This window comes from Rissa tridactyla, chromosome 3, assembly GCF_028500815.1.
Source record: "Rissa tridactyla isolate bRisTri1 chromosome 3, bRisTri1.patW.cur.20221130, whole genome shotgun sequence".
Taxonomy (NCBI): Eukaryota; Metazoa; Chordata; class Aves; order Charadriiformes; family Laridae; genus Rissa; species Rissa tridactyla.
Genome location: NC_071468.1, coordinates 39,886,449 through 39,910,055, shown reverse-complemented (window position 1 = coordinate 39,910,055; position 23,607 = coordinate 39,886,449). Strand labels below are relative to the sequence as shown.

At 37.1% G+C, this 23,607-nt stretch overlaps 1 protein-coding gene across 4 annotated transcripts in view; it reads right to left on the bottom strand.

Moving 5' to 3' along the window:
- The window catches only part of SMYD3 (SET and MYND domain containing 3), a 416,877-nt gene that overhangs the window by 343,367 nt on the left and 49,903 nt on the right, over window positions 1-23,607 (bottom strand). For all 4 annotated transcript variants that reach the window (XM_054194390.1, XM_054194392.1, XM_054194391.1 and 1 more), the window contains exons 3-5: window positions 17,617-17,724; window positions 16,464-16,521; window positions 10,971-11,107 (exon numbers count right to left, since the gene is read on the bottom strand). In XM_054194390.1, the coding sequence (XP_054050365.1) occupies window positions 10,971-11,107; window positions 16,464-16,521; window positions 17,617-17,724 (303 nt within the window). The remainder of the gene's footprint in view (window positions 1-10,970; window positions 11,108-16,463; window positions 16,522-17,616; window positions 17,725-23,607) is intronic.

Genomic DNA, 23,607 nt, shown 5'->3' with positions numbered 1-23,607 from the left:
AAAAGTTACTAGCAGGTTGTCTGATATGTCTAAAAAGTTAATGTTAGTTTAATGAAACAAAAATGCTATGCAATGAGAAACATAATGATCTTGTAAAACTAAGACAGCAAATGCTCTTGGATTTATATCTGTCATTGGTCCAAATCCACTACAAAAATTCCAACGCTATCTATCATTGTATTCTCAAAATAAGCTGCTTCTTTAGCCAACATATAACTTTTTATAGAACTACAGACAAACTTCACTTTTTAAGACACATGAAAATACAGTCCATGCATGCAGCACTAATTATAAAATCTCAGGAAGTGAAATCTCTCATTTAGAGAGATGCTTATTTCAGATTCATGACATTTAAAGGATCACCGGGATGATGGATATTGTCTCAAGTTAAAAAAAAAAACAACAAAAACAAACACAAGCACACAAAAACCATAAAAATAGTTGTAAGTTTAAAAGCAAAATAAGCGACTCTATGCTGTTACAAGAGTTTCTCACTATGGAATTTTACCTCATACTCTGTAAAGTATAAAAGCAAACATAACTCTTCAAAAGATTAAACAGCACAAATGCACACAGTGCAAGCTTTGCATAAAAATCTGCACACAGATTTTTAATTTGACTACAAGTTAATTCAGTAAGGCTGAAGTGACTACAGAATGAGAAACGTCAGCATTACTTAGTCTATATAATTTCTGCATAGCAGAGGAAATTGATGTTACACACAGCAAACAATTTGTGCACCTCCCTCCCTTCCTTACTATCTTCCCAGACTAGAGGCCCAAATAAGTAAAGATTTTTCACCCACAACTCTGAATGAACATTGACAAACCAGCAGGCTGACACTTCATCATTTCTACCTATACTAGTAGCAACACTTAACCACATCCTGCCTATTTACATGATGAGTGTAGACAGCTCTGACTTCAGTGATCTTGTGATGCACAGAAATATCCATAAATGAGTGGGTGTCCAATCCAGTTTCCTCTGAAGGCTGAGTGAAAGCTTGGCCTTGATAGTAATGAAAGAAGAAGATGAATTTTATACTTGTGAGTACAGGCAAAGCACAAGGTTCATTGACAGACTGAAAAATGTTCTTGTGGAATGGGAGATGGAAGGGAGCTTTAATCCTGCAGTTCTTCTATTTTAAACTAGAAAAATACCATCAAATTTCCAAAAGCAATTATAAAAGCCTTAATAATAGCCTACAATTACTTTAAATTCAGAAGGGAGATATGTTCAAATCCATCATGTGCAGTATCTATGACATTAGGGATACATCTGAGTGCACACATTTAAAATTTCAAAAAGCCCACAAACAGCACAGGAAGTTTCAAAGGATCTGTAAGAAGAAATGCAATTAATTGATGGTTATAGGTACAAAAAATCTAGCCAATATTTACACAATCAAGAGGAAAGGGGTGGGTACGGAGGAAAAAAAAATGCAGGGAGATGCAGGCAAGAAAGCCATGACAAATCATCATGCCCGTCGATCGCAGAGTTCTTGCGCCTTGCTCCCCAATATCTGCTGCCAGCTGCTATTACAGAATAGCCATATCCACTGCTGTGTCAAGAAACTGTCTAAATTAGGCTTCATCAGCTTCAGGTTGCTATGGTACAATCTAAGCGATCTCAAGCCAGCTCACAGCATATCAGTGGTACAACCACTTTGTGACTGCTGCTCACCCATACTAAAATGCGAGATAGTGGATCAATTAAGACCGTGATCCTGACCCAGTATGACTACTGTTTCTTTCTCCATTTTATTTCCACAACAAACTTAGGAGTAGTTTTAACGAAATAGGAGGCACCAAAAAAATTTAAACACGAGAACTACAGTGTTAATAAAACAGAAATATATACACTCTCATACTGAGAAACAGGGAGAGAACACACTTTTAGGACTAAATTTCCTGTAGGTAGGTGTCATTTAATTGGCACCCACTGAAACGCCTACATGTGACACAAGTTGTCTCACCTTCTGTTGATACTTAGACTGTAACAGCTACTAAGCTCTATAGGATATCTTAGACAAAGTTACCTTCATTTTCTGAGAGGTTGTTATCTCAGCCGCTTCAGAGCAAGTCAACAGTAACACCACAAATACACAGTTCCCCATCCTATATTCAAGGAGCATGGTATTTTTCAAGAGACTGTCAATCTACTCCAACGCCATTCTGGAAGGGAAACAATTTTTAGTCTTTTCATCTATTAAACATGTTAAACAAGTCTCAGAGCTGATTAATAATCCTGCCACACAGAATTCTAACTCTGCCAAAACAAACAAGCAAAAACGCTTTAAGCAACCCCACTGCAGGTCATCCTAAAGACAAGGATAGAACAGTTTGCTACCAACAGCATTACAAGCAGTTATCAGGCTTATCCTCCTCAATTAGAGGCTTTTAAAATTGCTGATAGAGGATGTAAGTATTTTTCATTTACTACTCAGATCTTTACTAAACGTCTCCATGACCTTGTTTCATGCTGGCTTTTTCTAAACAGAGAAGGTGCCTCACCCCACATATTTTTGTGCATGTACTCCAATTGCCACAATCACTAAAGCTTTTTATCATTACTGTTTCCAGTTCACTTCCATAAGGGTGCCAGAAAACAGACTGATGTATATCATATGTCAGAGACCATTAGCTTTTTAAGCACTGTGTTTTGTGGATATGCTTTGAGCAGCATTAGACAAAGTAATGGTAATTAAGTCCCTGGCCACCTGGATCCTTTTCAGTTCTGCACAGCACTATCACAGCTCTAGACGTAAACAAGGGGGGGGGGCGGGCGAGATAAAAAAAAAGTAAGAAACCTAAAAAAAAAAAGTGAGAGTTGCAAAATAGCCTACACTACTCTGTCATTTATTTCTCCAGATTCTTTTCTGCCTTATTACTTCCAACTTTGCATGACAGAAAAAAGGTCAACTGAACAAAAAGTATCCACACTTTCCTCCCTCCCCTTCCGCCCCACCAGGGCCACTCAAAACAGTCACTTTTCTAGAAGTTTATGCTTTTCAACAAGGGCTGAGTTAACCTCCCTAAAACCAGTCTTTTCTCTTCCTACACCCCACCCTCTGAAAACAAAGCTTTCTTTCCTACCACACACAACCAAACTATTACAATTTCTACCCAACCATTCCTTGGTTTAGAACTCTTCCACCTTGTTTTCTACACCTGTTATAGTAGAGGCAGTTGGTAAAACAGATGGTGCACACAACAACTAAATGAGGGGGACCCAAATTATACCATAAGCTCAGTTGAAGTATTGTGGTCTTAGGGTCTTATTTTGACTGCACTGAGCTTTGTTAGCAAAAGCTTATATTTTAATTGTAACCATGTTGCTGTAATTTCAAATCAGATAGGACAGTTAAAGCCTTGTTTTATGGTCTGGTACAATATCCTATTGCTCTTGAAGGTAGCTATTGTGACTAAAAATTAAGATAATTGCTATGGAAAATTATCTCCCTAAATTATAATTCAATTGGGAAAATAAGAGGAAATAACTAAATCTGAAAAATTACATTAGACAAAAATCGGTTCCTGTACATACGCAACATCCATTTAGTGAAGTAGAGAGAGAAGTCTTCTCAGACTGTTTATCACTCTCATTCTAGGGTACTGCTGCAACACTTCTTCCCATTTTATTAACATTTTTATTATTTCTTCTTTGACTTCTATTGACACCATTGCTTCCAAAGCTAATGCACAATAGTCGCCACTTCCTCTACAATCTTCACTTAAAGAAAGACCATCTAGTTAACCAAACATAGTGAGAATCTTCACAGCAGTATTCTCTCCAAAATTAGAAAGATACAACCTAAGACATAGGCTCTTACTCACAACTGTTCCTATTCCAATTGTCTGTACATTTACTCATTGCTACATTGCGGAAATAAGCAGCAGAACATGACTGCTACACTGTGCAGTAGGAGAGGTGGTTTAGTTAGTCCTCATTGCCCTTACAGACCTTTTATGAAAAGACAGCTACATGACCGTTCTCCGCTAGCCTTAATTTTCTTCCTTAGAAGTAATATTGGTCTGCTACACAAGAAAACTGTCAAGATTCATTGCTACATCTTCTTCAAGTTCTTTTTGAGCCTTAACAGTAGCACTATGCAAGTGAAAAGCATTACTGCCATTTAATAAACATGCTGAAATCATAGACAGAGACATATGAAAAACAAGGTCAGCTGCAGATTTTCTGCTTACTCCTACTCTTTCAAAAGTAGCAGAATTGATAGAAGAACAAGAAATCCCATGCAGGCAACACTGTGAACCCAAACCACGTAAATAAATTGTTAAATCACCCCAAGACCTTCCCTTCCTCTCCTCACTACAAAACAACCTCCTGATTTTCTTCCCCTCCCTGTACTTATGAAACATCACCCTTCTTCAAAAGGGCTAAGATGCAGAATTAAAGTTACACCAGAAATTAGTCTGCACTGCGGACTTTTTCTAGCACTGTACTCAACTCCAGGGGTCAAACAGCTCTGCCTGTTAGCTGACACGGGCTCATCCAGGCTTCTGCAAGGCTGTCTTAACAAACCAAAGGGACCTGTTTCGTCAGAAAGCACCTGCAGGCGCCTGAATCTTTCTAACGTCTCAGTTACTGGATCATCCCAAAGAAGTGAGTATAAAATGCTGAAGTCAAAGTATGCAAACAGTAAAATACAATATTTAAATAAAACTGGCCTGTTTGCTAGTTGCATGAACCATTGCTTAGTTGTTTCCTAATAGATTTAGCTTTTCCCGTTTCCTTTGGTCTTATGTATGCAAAAGCATAGGCTGACCTGAGCTTATTCCCCTCTTGCTAGATAAGACAGCTCCTCAGCGTCAACAATAAACATTAGAAAAGTGATCTTCTGTCCCCCTATTCATGTCCTCTGAAAACAAATATGAAGGTATACCAGAATGAGTTTTGTTAGGCCCCCGTGGAATACACTGGAAAGAGTTCAGAAAAATTCTCCCAAAATTATTTAGGCAGTAACTGACCACGGTATTCCTGATGATCACAAGTCAGTTCTTAACAGCTGTAAGTGTGAAGCTTTCAATGGCTTAAAACCACACACAGAGAGACCAGAAGAGAGCACACACCATTTGCATATTCCCACCAAACAAAACTTTATCAACAGAAATACTAAATCAATAGCATTTTAGATAAACAGATAATCACATATCTCATGTAATAGACTTAAAGATGGCAATAGTCAGAGAAAAAGGTTCTGATATAGTTTCATGAGCAGGAACATACCCCTCCAACTCTAAAATAAAAATAAGAGAGTCCAGAAGATTGACAAAAACACAATTGTATTTTGAGTACCTAGGCTTAACCACTGTTGTTTCAGGTATAAGGATTTATTGAAATTACAAGCCCTTGGAAATTATAATAAAAAAGAACTATCAAAATGAAAAGGTTTTTGCCAAATAGTTTCCTGGACCATGACTAAAAATAAATCTGTCAGTATTTTTAGTCATCTAATGATAATGGTAAATTGACAAACTTTACCATTAACACGTAAGTTTGTGTGAGACTGGGTAGCAACGTACATTAGGTTTGAATTATACAAAGAGCAACGATGGATAAACACGCACTTGCTTTTGTCATCTCCAGAAAAAGAATTCCATGGCCTCCTAATCAAAGGGAAACTGAATAAGCGCATCCAGACTAAATTAGATTAGCAAATCTGGCATCAGAAAGCAACCTTCACCTGAATGCCTTTAACAACTCTTAACTTGCTCATAACCCTACTCTTAACTTTATCCTAACTTTATCCTTATCCTAACCCTTAACTTTATCCTTCTTTTGGCTTTCTTGATAATAATCTACGTTAGCAGGGAAATGAAACTGATTTGTAAGTGAACTATTGAATCCTACATAAGAGTAACCTACTGACAGTGCTGCTAAAGAATATCTTGACCAGGCAGATGTGTCTTATCTTCAAACGTCTTCTCAGAAAACATATGCTACCTGATGCTTATAAGATCTGAGGGACCAATGTGAAGACCAAACATACTTTCTCCAGTCATATCATTAAATGAGACTATTTCCTTCAACTTGCATTTAAAAAGACACCCAAATAGATTACCAAAATTTAGTATTCAGACTTTACAGAGGCCAAGTGACACTGCCCAACTCCCAGTTCTCTTCTGCCTATGCAGATACATACCAAAACCCCTTTAACAAGAAGATTTTTTTTTAATTGGTACCAATACCCCTTATGTTGAAAAGAAACTCTTTCAAAGCATTGAGTGGAATAAAAAGTAAGTACTGAAAACTTAGAAGAACAAGTAAGATACCTTTAAACTTTGACAGGAGGAATAAACAAAGGATTTTAAAGAAACCAGGGTACATTTTCTCTTGGGGGATGTATCTCTGCACGTTACAGTAGCCTCCTTACTTCTTCTTAAGTTAAAAATAAAATCAATTATACCAACAGCCTAAACGGACAACTTCAGTTAAAACTGTCTGTGGGTACACAGAGACTAGCACACAGCATCAAACTTGTATCTCTTCTTCACTTTAATTTGAACTTCACAAACCTCAAAAAAAATGAGGTAGAAAAAAAATTTTCATCCTAGCGTAGACTTACAGCCTTACACTTTCTTAGACCTGTTTTTATTCTGTCATTGATCTTTGTCAATTCTAATCTGACCCAAAAAGGAAAGAGTAGGACACCACCTGAGAAGAGGGTGGCGGGCAGCACACCACCTGCACAAGGAGGCATATTCAGCTCACAAACATAGATGTGTGACCTCTCCAGTGAGCTGAATGAAAGCAGCACATCTACTTTCAAAGTAGAGTCTGCTCATAAGAAAAAGGTGGCAAGATTGGAACTGTGGGAAAGATTAAAACTTTCAGAAAGCTAAAAATACTCTCTCTAATCCCTATCACACCACACGCAGTTAAGATACTGTCCAGAAAGTGAAATTTTGCACAACAGAAAAATCAGGGAGATTGTTATTTCGTCAGTATCATCTCTGCTCTGTGGGGTTCCCAAGAATCTTCAAATCTATCACCTGTTCCCAAAAGTTTGTTATCAACTTTTTCATAAAAACATCCTTTAGAAACCTTTTTGTTTTTTCCCCAACAAAATTCTGTTTTAAGATTACTAAGCTGCTCTAGAAATCTGTCATGGTACAGTTCATTAGCTGTCACTGGATTTTTACCTTACTGTTACTTAGTGACAGAGATTGCATGTATCTTACTATTTCTATAAATATAAGGATCTGAAATTAGGAGATCTTTAAAATGACTACCATTTTACCTAACATCAGACTCTCTTCTTTTTATTATTAATTGGATTTAAAAAAAAAGTTTTCAGGCCATTTCAAAATGCTCAAAAAGTCAATTCTGACATAGTATAAGTAGTTGCAATTCTATGCAAGACATTAAGTCTATATTTGGTCTAAAAAAAGTGTCAACTTAGGCCTGATTCCAGTCAAGGGAGTCACTCGGTTTTACAGTCAACATGGTAGGTAGAGATTTCATTCAATATCTTAAGTAGTTTATGCAGTTATGTCTGCCATTATGAAAAGAACCATAAATGTATACAAAAAATGTTAATTCTTTATCCCACATCCATTAAATGTCTCACAGGATTCCAGGCCACCTCCTCACACATGTAAGTAAAAGCTGAAGAATAAAAAGCAAGGACTGATTTTATCTCAAGGTTATGGAAACATCATTAAACCATAAAACCATGGTGTCAAAAATTTATCTTGACATTAGAAAACGTCTCGGTGGAGTTAAAGCCTTATCACGTAATTAACTGCAGATAATTCTGTTTAATACTGAGGATCAGAATTTAAAAACAGTCACAACCTTGATAAATGGCATGTTAAATAAACTGGAGCTTCCGAAGAGTGATCAGATAGCAAGAATGAAAAAAATCCAACTCCAGCTCAAAGGACAGTTTATACAAAAGCAAATCATCTAGTAAGGACAGGACAACACCATCAGAAAGAAAGGTACATTACCCTTCTGAAACACCTCCCTCTCCAGTACACCTGATATTTTCCAGATCTTATGCAAACTAAAAATACACTGGGGTGAAATTCTGTTCCCATGGAAAGAAATAGCAGAACTTTCTTTGATTTTCCATCAATGGGAAGTTTCCACAAGTTTGCACTCAAGGGGACTCTGCCCATTAACACATCACAAGCAAGTGAATAAAACTATAATTAATTTTCTCAAAGACAAAAGCAGTGGCCAGCAGAGAAGGAGGACTGTTTAAAAGAGCTTCCGAGAACCTCTTTTGACCTAAATCACCTTGGAAATTTTCCAGGAACTATCTGGAATTTAGTCATCTCGCTGCAGGACCGTTTTTCTCTTTTGTCTGGCTGTCTGCTTATTTTCCTTCTTGAGAATCCAGCATCAAACAGAATAAAAAAAATGACCTTTGACTGGATCTTTTTATGGCATGCAATGAAAGAACTGATCCAAAAAAGTTCAATGTTAGAATAAGCACCTACTGAACTCGAAAGGAATGTTGGAAGAGGTTGGGAAAACAAGATTACATCTTGAAGTCATGTATCTGTAGTATTTCTTTATTCTATGACCACACAGAGAAGTCATCACAGCTGGTCTTTTTTAGAGTCACACCACAGAGAAGAGACTGCAAAGTCTTTTATCAGAGGCTTTACAGTTCTAAAGCCTTAAATTTTACCTGCTGGGAATAAGAATCCCTATTCAATTTAAGGGAAAAAAAAAAACCCACCCACAGTATTTTTCCTATTGACATTCAGCTTATCTTCCAAAAAACATGCTATGGGAGTGGCAGAAAATGCCTGCTGCTGCCTCACTAGGGATGGGGTCATATTAAAATCATATTTTAATATAATGCCGTACTTCATAACACACTCATCTGACAACTGAATTGGGAAGGCTATAAACTACCACATGGAAAATTAGAGAGTGAGAATAGAGCTTTCCAAAAAGCACTGTGCTTGACAGAGCTCCAAACAAGATACTAATTTTACTCACATGTAAAGCATAGGAGTTTATTCAGTCAGCACCTTTCTCCCAACCAACTCACCTGTTCAGTCAGATTCTTCTGTTAATTCTTTTTAATATTAGTGATATGAAGTACCTGTACCTATGATAGGTCTGTGTCATTTGCTCTCCATTTTCCTAGGGCAGACTATCACACAGACTCAGTAAAATAAGCAAAAGAAGGAAATGAGACCTACTTTAACAGTCTGAGAGCCTTCAAATTTCCAGAAAGGGAAAAAAAAAAAAAACAAACACAAAAACAAACAAACAACAACAACTTAAAAACACAGTACTTTGCTGTACATTCAATAGGGTAGGAACAAATTCACAGTCAACATAAGGAATACATTGAGTTAAAAATATCTTTCCTATAGCAAAGCCATAGTGGAATAAATGTTGTCATTAATAGGAGCATTCCTTGTTATCCAGTTAACAGGATATGGAGCTGGGAAGCCTTGACTTTCACGCTGCTCCTGATGTCTACTTGCATCACCTTGGTAAAACACACGGGAGGGAAGAGGAAGTGCACATATGTGCAGACGCTTGTGCATGTGTGTACATAAAAAATTTAAAAAGCTTCCTCATTTACTTCACCGGTGCTCCAATGTATTGAGCAACCATTACACTGCTCCTGTAAAGCCACTACGGCCAGCCTCCATCTTAAGCTTACATAGAAGGCAACAACATTTGTAAAGAATTTCTTACAAGCTGTGACAGTTCAACCAGTTAGGTGGGGATCATCTTCTGATACTCACCCTTACCTTCAGCTGTACAAATTCTCTAAATCAGATAACACAGCTTGCGTATTTCATGTGAAATGAATCTGACATAGTTCAGGCCAAACCAACGTGCCAACACAAGACAGTAAAAGTTTGAGTGGAGACTAGGTAGTGCATCAGGTTTTTATCTGAGTCCTTTTGACTAGGTGTATTTCAGCCTGTGTGGTTTTTCAAGGAAAATTGCACCGGTATATCACAGCAGTCTAATAACCAATAAAAAAAAATCCAGAAAAAACAATGCAGTTGATTGTATTACTCCTACTCCTTCTGTAGGAGCAAAGAAGATGCCACAATTGTGCCAATAGATTAAAAAAATATTAAAAAAGAATCGTATATTGCATTTTTAATTTCTTTGAAAGATGCTCTTCCTTTTGTTTGTATCAGAATAAAAACATCTAAGGGTTTGACTTCATAAGAAAATGCTTATTAAAACAACTAAAACATGTATGAGTTAAGATAAATCTTATGGTAGAATTTATCAATCCATTAGAAATCAAAAAAATGAAATCAAGTTATAACTATGAGTATTCTCCATATGAAGTACTTCTGCTAGCATTGTGAAATGAAGCTTTCTGAATTGAAGGCAATAAAATATGTACAACAAAAGCCAACAATGTTTAGTTAGTAACATAACAAACATTTTACATATTGTGAAAATTAATTTCAAATACTTTACAGGTAGCCTTTTAGAATAAATGATCCACATGGCCCCTGAAAAAGCAGTTTGTGGGATACAGGACTGTTAGGAACACCTATTAGCACATACTATTAAATGACAAAACAGAATGGGAGTGTATCTGCAAATATAAGATATTGCACTTTGCAGAAAAAATTTAGGCTGGAGAGTGTCGCTATATGCTCTTTATCACTGTTGAAAAATTACTTAGGTTGATTGACTCAGTTGTTTTTGAACTTGTTTAGCTTTTAATTCACTTTTTTTTTTCCTAGAGCTTTTACATGAAAATTTAAAAAGGGAAAAGAAAAAATATCCTCTTCCTGCTGCTTTAATTTTGAAGTGTTACAATTATATAAAAGCTATGCTGCTTAAAAACTGACTGAATAGAAAAAAATTAAATAGCTTGATTTCACTTTGTCATATATCATATTCTGTATGTATCCACTGAACTCCCACTCAAAAATAAATCAAGAACACAAGGAAAGGATAATTTATGAGTTGTCAAGCAATCACATTATAACACTTACTTTTGTGAAGATCTGAAAAAAGTCAATTGCAGGTGGCAAGTGAGACACATCCTGGATCTCCATTTTCAAATACAGTTGCAACGTCTGTGCAAGGTGCCTGAGGCCGTCTTTCATTTCTTCACTTAACTGTTCAATATCTTAAGGGGAAGGTAAAAAAAAAAAAAGTATATCATGTCATAAGTAGAACCTTTTGCCAACATTTTGAAAATGTCCAATGGCAGCCATATAGTCTAGACATTTCCAGTCCCAGAATTAATCTTGACAGAGGGCAAGTTTGACAGAGGGTGGACATTTGTCATTTTTTGTGACAGCTACCTATCAATACACAGAAGAGTTTTTCAGGTTGCTACTGCCAAATCATATGAATACAATGGTGAGTTAAAGAAGATCAAAAGCCAAAAGATAAAACAGATGTGTAAGCAGATGCAAGACATTACATACAAAACTAGGTATCTGGGTTTTTAACGTTAAAATGTGCTTGAAAGTTTATGCAGCAGTACCTTCCTCCTTGCAGCAGTGCACATTTTTATACCGTATTCTCCATAGATGTGTCAGAAACACTTTATGCTGGCAGATCAAAAAGGAAAGTATTTTAGAGATAAAGGTAGGTTCATACACAGCAGCTGGTAAATGGAATTGATATGGAAGCATATATAGCAAATATCACTTTATTAAATACTAAAGCCCCATTATTCATGCTTTATGGATAGGAATCCTGAAGCAGAAAGAAACATAGTGCCTTACTTTCTAATGCACAACCTGATCATGCATGCATCGGGTCACTGATAGCATGGAAAGTGAAACTCAGCTGCCTTGGTAAGTTCACTGCCTGATTACCTGCTTCACATTTTCTTTTTCCTGACAGTTAGCAGAAAATGAATAAGGCCTAATTAGAGAATGTGAAGGTGAACAGATTCAAGCATCAGTTTATAAGAAGGTGAAGAGGATTATTATATACTATGAATCAATTTCATCTCTGCATAATGGTGAATTGTTATTTTATTTTAAACATCCATCCTCAGTGGGAATAGAATTAACCTTTTACCAAGAAAGCTTCTTCCCGGTACTTCAGATCCAAGCTTACTGGCCTCCAGGAAGATCTGTGTTCCTCTTTAAAGCTATCTCCTAGTCACTCACTTAAAAAGAGGATGCAGTTAAAGCAGATGTCACTGGGTTTGGTTAAACAGCCATCTAGCGCGTACGACACTTGGGCTTCTGTGCCCTATCTCACACTGTCCCTCTGCTTAAAGGTACTGACTATTTTGTAGGTTGTAAAATTGTCTATCACAGAGTCTCCATTTCACACATGCCACACAAGTGAGCTGCTTTAATAATCTCCTATGAACTACTTCTAGCAGAGAACTAAATGCTGGCTTACTAAAGTGGCCAGTACCCATGGTTAGCTACCGGCCAGGAGTCTTCCAGTGGAAACAGCTTCAATTTGGTTCTAGCCTGGTATGGGTTTCCTTATTTACAAACTCTTTGGTTCTGTTTAGACTTTCTCCAGAGCCACTAAGGGCCACCCTGGTTAGCTGAATGATGCAATCCTGCCAGTACACCATAATATGGCAAACGTACCCCTCTTCACACTACGTACAGAGTTCAAGAAGCATCTATATTATCTACCATATATTGTTTCCATTTCAGCACAAAGTAACATTTTCCAAGATCTGCTCCCATTCCAATGGTCAATTGTTGCTGCTGAAATGCCATCTACAAGCCATGTCTGGGGTGACTCTGCAACATGCTAAGAAATGACTCCAGCGGAATCTTAAGGGTGGTCTGCCCCTACCAGGGTTAGAGAAGGACAGACACGCTCTCCCAGAGCAATCAGATTCCGCTCCTCAAAGTTCAAACCGCTTAGTACTAAGAATGCTAAGATATACCCCTCCGTACCTGGCACAAAGCCTACTTAATGAAAGTATTTGCCTTTTTACAGCTACCCATAGTGCTATGCACGTGCATCTTAACAGTGTGGACATTTGAGGGTGATCTTGCAAGCCTGAATGAATGTATATGTTAGAAATCCAGACATGCGTGCTCTTCACAATGTATGAAAATCTCTGATATAGAAAAGTATCATATCTATGAGGACTGTGTCTTTAAGAAAAGCGGCAAGCTTTTAGATGACTGGAAAACTCCAGTTTAATAACATTTTTTTTAAATAATAAACATTCACTTGCATTTCTTACATAATATTCCATTGAAACTAAAGATGCTTTTTCCTTAAAATGTAATATTTCAAGACGTCATGTCATTCACCTTAAACTACCTGATGCACATTGCAAAATGTATTGTGACAAAGAGAGAAAGGCATGATTTGCTTCACTATTAGCAAATAAAACACCTCTAGAATGGAGAAAAGGAATTGTGCGAGCAACACAGTATAAATGGACGCTACAGTTTAGGACAGATGTGATCAAAAATACCGAATCCAACTGGAACTTCAGGGAGAATCAGAGATGGGAGCAGAATGCAATTATCCACACTGGAATCTCTCCAGGACATCAAAGCTAATGATCGCAGCATAAAGTCCCACAGAATCTTTAAAGGCAAATGATCAAGACCCGGTTTTCACAGCACATCAAGAAACCAAGGCCAAAAGCAAAGCAAAATGAAATTTGTGAATGTTTTCATTTTGTGTTTTTAAGACGCTTTTTTCAATTGTGTAAGAACACCAGTGTGGGAGAGAAAGTGCTATAAAAGGCCTGTGGTAACTTTTCTAAATAAGGCACGTGGACTTAATTATGCAGCTCTGATACTGACACAAGTAAAGTAGCAAAAAGTCTGCCCGTAGTACAGCACACAAACTCTTTCCTGCATACTGAATCTTGGCAAGTGAAAGCAAAGTTGATTTCTGAATGATTGTAACAGCGAACCTGTAGAACCATGTAAGTAAGGAATTGTCTTATAATCACTGAGAACTAGCAGAAGTAACAATGCACACAGACACTCCTCCTACTTAATCTGAGTTTCAGCATACAAAATGACTTTGAAGGAACTATGGAGCTGAAAATAGAACTTTATAAAGGGCTAGATGTCTCCACAGGGGGTTTTGTTGTGTTTTTTAATTATTAATTTTTAATACATGTATTACATGTTTTAATCAGATAGTTAGTTTATAAGTGTATAAAACTTTATATGCTTTTATCCAATTTATGTCACCCACTCTGAAAATCACCCAAGCATATAAAGTAACATTGAAAAGTAATAGCGTAAAAGGAGACTGAAATAGCATAGTGACAATAACAATTTTCAAATATTTTGCACTTCCAGGAAGATTAAAAAAAAAAAAAGAGAAAACAAGGAAAAAAAGAGCAGCATCAGTTAGATTTCTGTCATATTTCTGCTTAGCATTTAAACACTATCATCTATTATACAGATGCTTCCTGAGAAGTCTTTTGCTTCACAAGATCATAACCTGTATTTCTAGTTCATGTGATTCCCTCCAATGAAATCTTTTCCTCTATATACTTAGGCCTCTAATGCAAGTACTTTTCTGACTTTCCTATTGATTCTATCAAAGCAAAGTAAATCCTCATTAACACCATCTATAAATTGTGCAGTAAATGGGAAAAGTGTTATGAAATAACAGTAGCTTTGTGAGGCAGCAAAAAGCATAACAGCTACTACAAATTGTCACATCCTCCCAAAACACTCTTTTGTACTATTCTAACTGAAAACCATAGAGACCGTCTACTCAGTCTAGCAAGGAGGCTAGAGTGAAAACAGCAAAAGGAAAGAGTTAGCCAAAGCCTTTACATAAGATTATGCAAGCGTCGTAAGCCATTTGTAATGTATTCTGTAAAGTATCAGCTTCAGTTAATGTCTAAGAGTCCTGTGCTTTGGAGTTAAGATTACACAGGAATTGTTCTTAAAGCTCTTAAAGTAAATACAGATGAAACACTAGATGTTGTGTTTGTCTCCTTCTAAACTAACTTGCTATGGACCAGCTGTTTCTGTTACCAGTGAGAGGACCATCATCCCACCTATGTCACGGGCCGTACCAGCATTTCCTTCAGAATGAGAATTTTAGTAGAAGCTTCCGGCCATTTTATAGATTTTTTGGTACCACTTATGCATTGCAGCTCAGGGCTCTTCAATACTAAGCTTATCCAGACAACTTATCACACTATTCCCTTGTCTCCAGTTAAGTCAAGGGAAGATGAGATCATCTCCTGAGGGGTACTGAGAAACCTCAGTTTGTATGGAATTTTCTGTTACAGAAAAAATCTCAGCCTACTCTAGATAAAATTGCCGTACAAGCAATCAATATTTAATTTTTAAAGGGAAACTCTTCCCTTCCCTCCAGTTCCTCCTATGCCACTGTGCAACCCACCATTGTACAATAGAGAATAAAGAAATTTTTTCCTTGGATGCCAGTAGTGCCATGAAGCCTAGAAGTCCGTAGTCTTCATTAATTTAACTTCATTTGAAGCATCTGGGAATGCTGCTCTAAATTCAGGTACTCATCTAATTCCCTACAAACCTTTGTTACATCATTTGCAAACATCCATGGCTGAAAATCATGATGGTTTAAATTGCTGAAATGCATTCCCCTCTATCCCTTTTAATTTGTTGCCTTAAGGTCTACTGCCCTTGCAGCTTGGAAGAAGGTGGCAGAATGTCAGGATGTACAGAAGTAAAACATAGTACTAGTTACTGCATTTTTTTATGTTTATTTGTTTTTTATTTCTACCCAAGTATATCAATAAATCAAGCTGGTTTATAGACAAAGCTCTGAATAACGCTAAAAAAAAACAAAACGTTGAGATAACCAAAATACTCACACTACTCTCTAGAAAACGCCTTTAGCAAGATGGCAAGTAGGATGTATTTCTTCCCTTGTAAGTCTTTAACCTACCACAAAATCTGGAAAAAATGTTTTTACTTCAGCGTTAGCTCTGCTGAGCGATTATAATGAGCATCCTTTCCTACCCAAGCAGTTGAAACTTACGAAACCATAAAAATAATATCTGCGCAATTTTATCTTTTTTTCTCCATTGAGAAGTCATCTAGAAGACAACCATACACATATCCCTTGTAAATTTTAGATTTTTTTCATTTTTCTGGAAGTTATTTTGAAGCTTTATGCAATAGCACATAAATATTTAAAAAGTAAAAACTCAATGTAAAAAAAATATGTATTTTTGTATATGTATATAAAAATATTGGCACTGCACGTAATAAGGCAGGCATTGGGTAAATTAAAAACTGAACAGGCAATATGTATGCTGTAAAATGAGAAAAAATATTAAAGCCAAAACATCAGGTGGAAGTTTTGCTCGAACAAGACACACGTTTTCCCCTTGATCTCTGAAAAAAAAAAAAAAAAAAAATGTTCTTCCCCACAGAGGTTTTAGCAGGTTTTATCTTTGATTCTGTTATTCTACAGAGCAGACCATCAGAAGGCAACCTGCAAGAAAATCAGATGGCCGTTCTGTAAAGCAGAACTTGGAAGCATTTCCTGCAATGTGGTTGGCAATTACTTACTTGACTGAAGATCAGAAAAAGAGTAGAGTCTCTCAGAAAGGCATGTTGATTGTCTAAGCTGTAGAAAAAAAAAGACATAATTAACACTTACATAGCACACTTTATCTTGAAAACACTCTAGAAGATTGATTATTCAATGTGATATGCCTGTAAAATAATTAGGTAAGGCTAACAGCATCAACATAAATCTGGTCATCCCACACTTGCTGTAAGCTATCATGAAAATAATAATTTTTTCTTGCTGTTCTAACACTTTCTACTAATATTTTTATTTATTTATTTACTTTGGTAGCTTACACTTAGTAATTTACTTTGGCCCTGCACACTATAATTGAAAGCAATTTATGAGTTAGCAGTCTCAGATTTCATGTGACTATAATTAACGCACAGTACAGCTAGGTACATATTTGCCCTTTAAAAACATTCATGCACACACTCTTCCCAACAATGTATAAATTAAGGTATTAAATCATATTTTATCACCTCAGACCACAACAATGCACGCATTTTTATCCAAGACAGAGAGGATCATGGCAGAGTCAGAAAAAAAATTGGGCAAATTCTTTTTAATTTACAATCCCACACAATCATAAACTGCTTAACCCAACACAAGATTTAGTCCACGTAAGTAATCAAACCATGGGAATGTCAAACACCCGGGACTTCCAAGAGAGTTTAGAAAAAAAAAAAAAGTAATGGAGATTAAGAGAACCCAATATTGAAAGCATGGCACTGTGCCCTCTAAAGGAAGGGCTAGCTAGCAGTGTTACTCATCCAAATAAGGCTGAATGGGGTTCCCAGTGAAGTTAATGGAAAAGCACCGATAACTTCAGTAGTACTGAAGAAAAAAGCAGTGTCCCTCTGTGCTTTCCTTCTAGGCAGAAGTATGTTTCAAAAGCTACCACATAGTCATAGGAAGAGAAAGTCGATAAACAGGTCCCTTGAGCTTAATTATGTCCATTTTAGTATCTCTTGATCCTTTCAGCATTTCTGCAAATTAATCAGTAATCTCATAATGCAATATGCAGTCCAATTTTGTTCAGCAATCCCAGTCACTTCAGCTTTCTAGCTCTTAATTACATTAAAAATGTAGAGTGAAAAAGTATTTATCTGAATCTGCTACACTGAATAAATCTAGAAGAATGTCACTTACTAGTTTAAAAACAATCCTGCCAGCAAGTCTGACAGAGTCTGGAGGAATATTGGGCTCAACGCTCTTAAGACACCGGCATTCTTGCTTGTGGTCCAGCCAAGCTTCTTTCTATTAGGATTTTTTAAAAAGGAAGAGAAAGAAGAAACCTGCATGTTATTTTACATAACATATTTCTTACTTTTTTATTATACACATTATTATATGTATATACACATATATAGTTATTTATATATGCACGCAAACAAATACGCTCAGCCCCACCATGGGCTGGACCTGGGGAACCAGAACCACAACAGCATCGCAGCCATTGAGCCAGGCTGGCAGGAACAGCTGCAGAGCTGAAAGTCAGATCCAAAGGAGCAGGAAGGGGACCTTCCTGGATACTGATGTCTACTGACTCTGGCAGCATCCAACACAGGCAACCTCGGATGTCGACTGCCAAAGAAACAGCAGCACACACGCTTTACCAGCATAGTCTAAGACTGCAGCTACAACATGAGTGTTGTGGGGGGGTTATCCACTCAAACCAACCCCATCACGCCATTCCCTCCTCTAATGTAATTAATTGCGTAACTGATACTATAGACACTGGAGCTACAGCAGCGCAGGTTCAGGACACAACAGTGTCACCATTATACTACCCCAGAATTTAACTTTGTCTTTAAGAAAACTTAAGAGAAACACAAAAAAACCCACTTCTGTGATCAAGTTCATTGCCAATACAAAGCTTACTTAAGTCTGCCTCATGCTACTGTCTGACAACACAGTTCATACCATACTTTTTTGAACATTCTGACACCTTTAATGCACAAAAGGAAAATTAAAAGATAGAATGAAAACTGCATAGAAACCTAGAAGAAATACCTTCATTTTTTGTCCCATGTTACTGCTATACAAATAATTTTATTTACCTTTATGCAACATGCTATAACTAACATCATCAGCTTAGTTCCAATTCGTATCACCATTCCAACCAGGTGAAATTTTTATTAGATAAATACATGGGCTCTGATTCTCATTTCATTGCGGCAAGAAGAGATGGAGCTGTGTTCTTCACAAGATTGGAGAGGACTAGAAGGGATGCTAAATTTTCCTCTAACATCTTAATTCCGACAAGATACACAACATTCTAGGCAAGCATTCACTTGGCAGTCAAGACCACAGAGGCCTACAGAGTCTATCCACTTCACCAAAACCCAGTTTCTCTAAAGCAACAGACAAGTTTTCCACATTGCAAAAACTGTCCCCTAAGATCCCTGAACTGATGAGGCATTAATGCCCATGGCTGGGAGGACTGGTGATGATACTGTCACAGTTCAGACTAGGAATGGTCACTGTAATCAAAATTTACCAAAATAGAAGATGGAACCAGAAATATTCTAGTTGCATTTACTACCTGGGCCTGCAATTTTTGTTTCATGGGTCACTTTAGAGTAGCAGGCAAAGACTAACACTTCCATAGCAGAGAATAGACAGGATGACAACATGAGGGAAACTTGCTATATACTGAAATGTCTTCCCCCCCCCCCCCCTTCCTTGTCCCCCTCAAACCAGTGTGGAAGGGCAACAAGAACGAGTCTTCAGCTAAAGAAACATGTTGGAAGAGACAGTCAATTTCAGATCACCTTTTTTTTTTTTGCCTGTCTTTACAAGCTGAAAATCCTGTTTATAATTTACAAAAACTCTAAGCCCATCTCATTAAGATAGAACATATCTACACATTTTATTTATATTTTCACAGTATATGTTTGAAGCCACCCAGCTGTTTCAAATACTTTTAAAAGGCAAACTTAAAAAAACAGAGCACAACAAAAAATTGCTACAATGACAAGAATTCAGAATAACCAAGCGCTTCCGAAGGTGACATTTTCTCACAGATATGCAGTAAGGGGTGGGGGGGAAGGAAACGAACTCAGAAAAACAACTTCTGTTAGGTAACTGCCACACAGAAAGTGATAAAATATCTAATATAAAGAAATTACATGTTCAGCAATAAAAAAAGAGAGAATGGCAGTGATATGTGAAAGTGCACATCACACCTGTAGACGCTGACATGCTAGTTATAAAGATTACAAAGGCTATCACACATTTTTTTTCTTAAGCTGCCTTTAAGTGGGGGAATTGTTTCAGTTAACTAGGTTTCAGCACCAGTAGCATTTATTCTGTTTCATTCAGGGCTTTTTTTCCCCCCGCCTTTGGCTTATACATAATAAATAAATTGGATTTTTTATTTCTTTCAGAAACATGGGAGATTTGTGATTTCATTTCTTTTACCCATAACTCTACAAGGGGAAAGAATGACACCAAGAAGACATTAATCCACATACAGTTAGTGTCACATGCTGTCTGACAAAGAAAAGTTAAGTATCTACTGCTGAATAGAATTATTCTTGTCTAGAAGAAACAAGGTCGTGCTTGTAAATGTCCAGACATCATTCTGTGTAATATAATTATATTGGCATTTTTATCCCACTTAAACTAAAATTGTTCTTTTGAGTAAGACTTCATCTGTCAATTTCTTTCCCTACATAAATGTTGCACAGAATTTTAAACATGCTAGAGGTGACATCAAAATGATTAATAGCTTACCCAACCAATAAAGCCCTAATGAGATGAAATATGCAGTACCACATAGCATCGTATGCCACGTTTCTTTGAGATGCATTCCCACGTGAGAAGAACAGTTCAAACACAGGCCTTCTGCAGAACAGCACTTCAGCCAAAAACGATGCCAAAAAGGAATTAGCCTGACTCCTCTGCAGAAGGAGCGCTGGAACGGGGACTGCCATTCACTTCCTCCCAACTGGCCAGGGAAAGGGGGAAAAGCTCCAAATGCATTAAGTATAATGAAATTCAACAATATTTCTTCTCACTACCAATACAACAAGGATACAAATTACATCAGAATATGAAACCATGAAGATTTGTGGCCCTGGAGAGACCTACTTTTAAAGGCAGTCTCTAACAATACTTGTTGGTGGGCTTGTATTAGTCCCACAGCTCTCCATGTGAGGTTTTCTTAACCGCATATCCTGGCTTTCAGTCAAGGCTTTTATATACCATATTCAGCATGAGTACGGATACTACAGTACAGAGGTACGGCCACTTGGTACAACCCTTCTACCTCCCTGCCAGGGAAGTTCTTCCAATTTTGCGACAGATGCCTCCCCCCACAACCCCCCCATTAGAAATTAACACTATCGGAAGGAGGCAAAGAAAGAGGAGTAAACAGTGCAGGACAGTACCCAGCCCTCCTCCTCGGGGCTTCACTACGCTTAGAAAGAATATCCTTCCTTTTATCTCCTCCAAAATCACTGTCTCTCATTCAAGCTCAATGTATCCCAAGTGCAATTCCTCAGGCAATACCCAAGTGAACAAGGTCAGCACCCACATGATTTAGGAGACGGTGCAGCGTATAGCTGTTTACTGGTGGCAGATTGAGAGTCTGTCCCCCCGAACCAGCACCACACAAACGCCAATGCATCACTGGGTTTCACTGGACAACCCAGGCCCAGGATCACCTCTTGCTGGCTCAGGGCATGGGCAAAGACCCCTCACATCTGCCTGCAAGGTCTTGCATATTTTTAGCTGAGCTGTTTGGCCAACGTGCATCCATTCTTGAACAAACATACGCTATCCCTGACTCCCAATGGTCCCTAAACCTATGAAAGATCTCAAACCAATATTTATGAAATGAAGGTTTCCCTTGTCTCCTATGTAAATCAAAAAAATGAATGCATCCTGCAGATTAATGTGCTAATGAAAAGCAGTTAAAGACTAGAGCTCATTAAAAAAAAAAAAAATCAAATAAAAGTGGGATATTTTTCCACTGCAAATTTTTGATTTGTTAAAGACATAATCTGTAATTTCCAAAGGATCGTTCAAATGTTTGCAGAAGGGGATTTTTTTGTTGTTGTTTTGGTTTTTCGAGGGTTTTTTTGTTTGTTTGTTTTTTAAATTAAGCCCTTCCAATAGTGTTTGATAATAGGACATTCTGAATTCTGCCTGAAATGACTCTCCCATTTGTCAGGCATTATCATCCATATCACTGGTCTCCAATCTATGGGATGCACCAAGTTAATAAACATCGATAGGGAAGATCACAGCAATAATTATGAGGAGCAGCAGACATGGTAACTCTATGCTTGGAGGGACACCCAGCCAACATAACACTGCTAGAAGGCAGCTCCAGGAAATTAGGCAAAGGGGCTACAACAGAGAAGTGTCGAAGAGGGGCAAAAGTCAATGACGTCCAACTGAAAAAAAAAAATAAATTTAAAAGCAAGAGTTCTACATATACTGGATCCTGAAATCAGAATTTAGTTGGAAAAGGTCAGCCAAAAGGATCTCTTGTGATAACTTCCAGTCCTGCATTTGTAATATTTTTTGAAGTAAATTGAAGTTGTAAAAGGGAAAGCAAACTGCTTCAACTGGAAAAAAAAAAAAAAAAGAAAAAAAAAGGAAATTTTGAAGTTTGGAACAACTCACTTGAAATTTTCACTTTTGACATTATGGAGATTTCTACACACTGAAAATTCTTATTCCCACATAGTTTTGTTCAGGACTCCTGGCTCCGCCCACATATCTCCTTAAAGGATAGGAACTTCCAAAAATAGAAATATCTTTCAAAATACTATTTCTTCTCCTATAGGTTAGCCTGAAGACAGTTCTTCTTAACCACCTGACATTTTAAATCAAATGAAGATTTTTCGAGATATCTTCAGCTTTTAAAGTGGCTTATTTTGGTACATCCTAACATAGAAATCCCCTGCTGCATTTACTTTGAAGTTTCCTTCAAGAAGTCCAGCTTTTCCTAAACCTAGTTTAGATACTCAGATTAATCTCTTTTTTTAAAAGTCAGATTTTTACATTAATTCTGATTTCATTTAATGCATTAACCAGAAAACTGACAGTTTTTAAGCCTAAACTAAGTGTTTTCAGTTGTAGAAGTCATTTAATACACATCAAAAAATAATAAAATCATTCTGCAACTAAGTGTAAATTGTAAATCCAACCACACAATTTGCATTTTGAAGCTATCTGTAATTAAAAAACTAAAATAGTGTGGTTCTGCCAATATTCACTTTTTTAAATGTGCAAACTGCAATTTCATTCAATACCCTGCTGTTTATTTTGTTCAGCAATTAGTTCAATTAGAAGTGCACATATTAATGAATTGCACTAAAGCTACAGAGGCTAAGTAGAGCACAAAGGTTTTGGCTTGGCCAAGGAAAGCTTTTCTAACAGCTGCTGTAAAACCAGAGCTGCACAGTAGTTGAGCTAGCTTATCAAGAGAAATATGAATTAGAGGACAGTCCTCAAAAACAAACATCTGGCTGGTCTCAGTTTTATCTGGATCACCTGCTCTGAGTCACCAATCCCAATAAATTGACTGTTCACACTAGAAAATAACATTTTTTCAGTTATTCTCAATTGCTACCTAATATCACAGGTTATTATACAATATTAATTCAGTATTTATTGATAGTAACAGTTCAAGATATTAAGTAACAGTAAATACACAGCATTTTAAGTGCAGATTACTTTTAGTAGCAGCAGCCTGTCTCACCGAAATCAACACCTAAAACCGTGGATGGCTTCAAGCCTACGAACCCTAAGCCAGGAAGCACAAAGCAAAGATGGCCAAGATGGCTTCAGGCTATCCAGTGTGAATCCTTGAAGCACATTCACATAGTTGTCTTCTCCAAGGAGAAAGCCTGATTTCCTACCTTCATTGCTACTACACCTAAGATGGAACAGGGTATTGCATTACACCTTGCAGATTTGCTTGTGCCAACACAGTCTCATTTCACATTAGAGACTTGCCAATAGAAGCTTTACCAATGACTCCCCCGGCAGATACTTGTTTTAAACTTACCTTTCAAATACTCTGGTCTTTTATATTCTTCACAGTCATCTTTTTCCGTATGATCTCCCATAATAAATCTACCTGTGGCATTATTATTGATGCTACAGTAAGCACCTAATGTA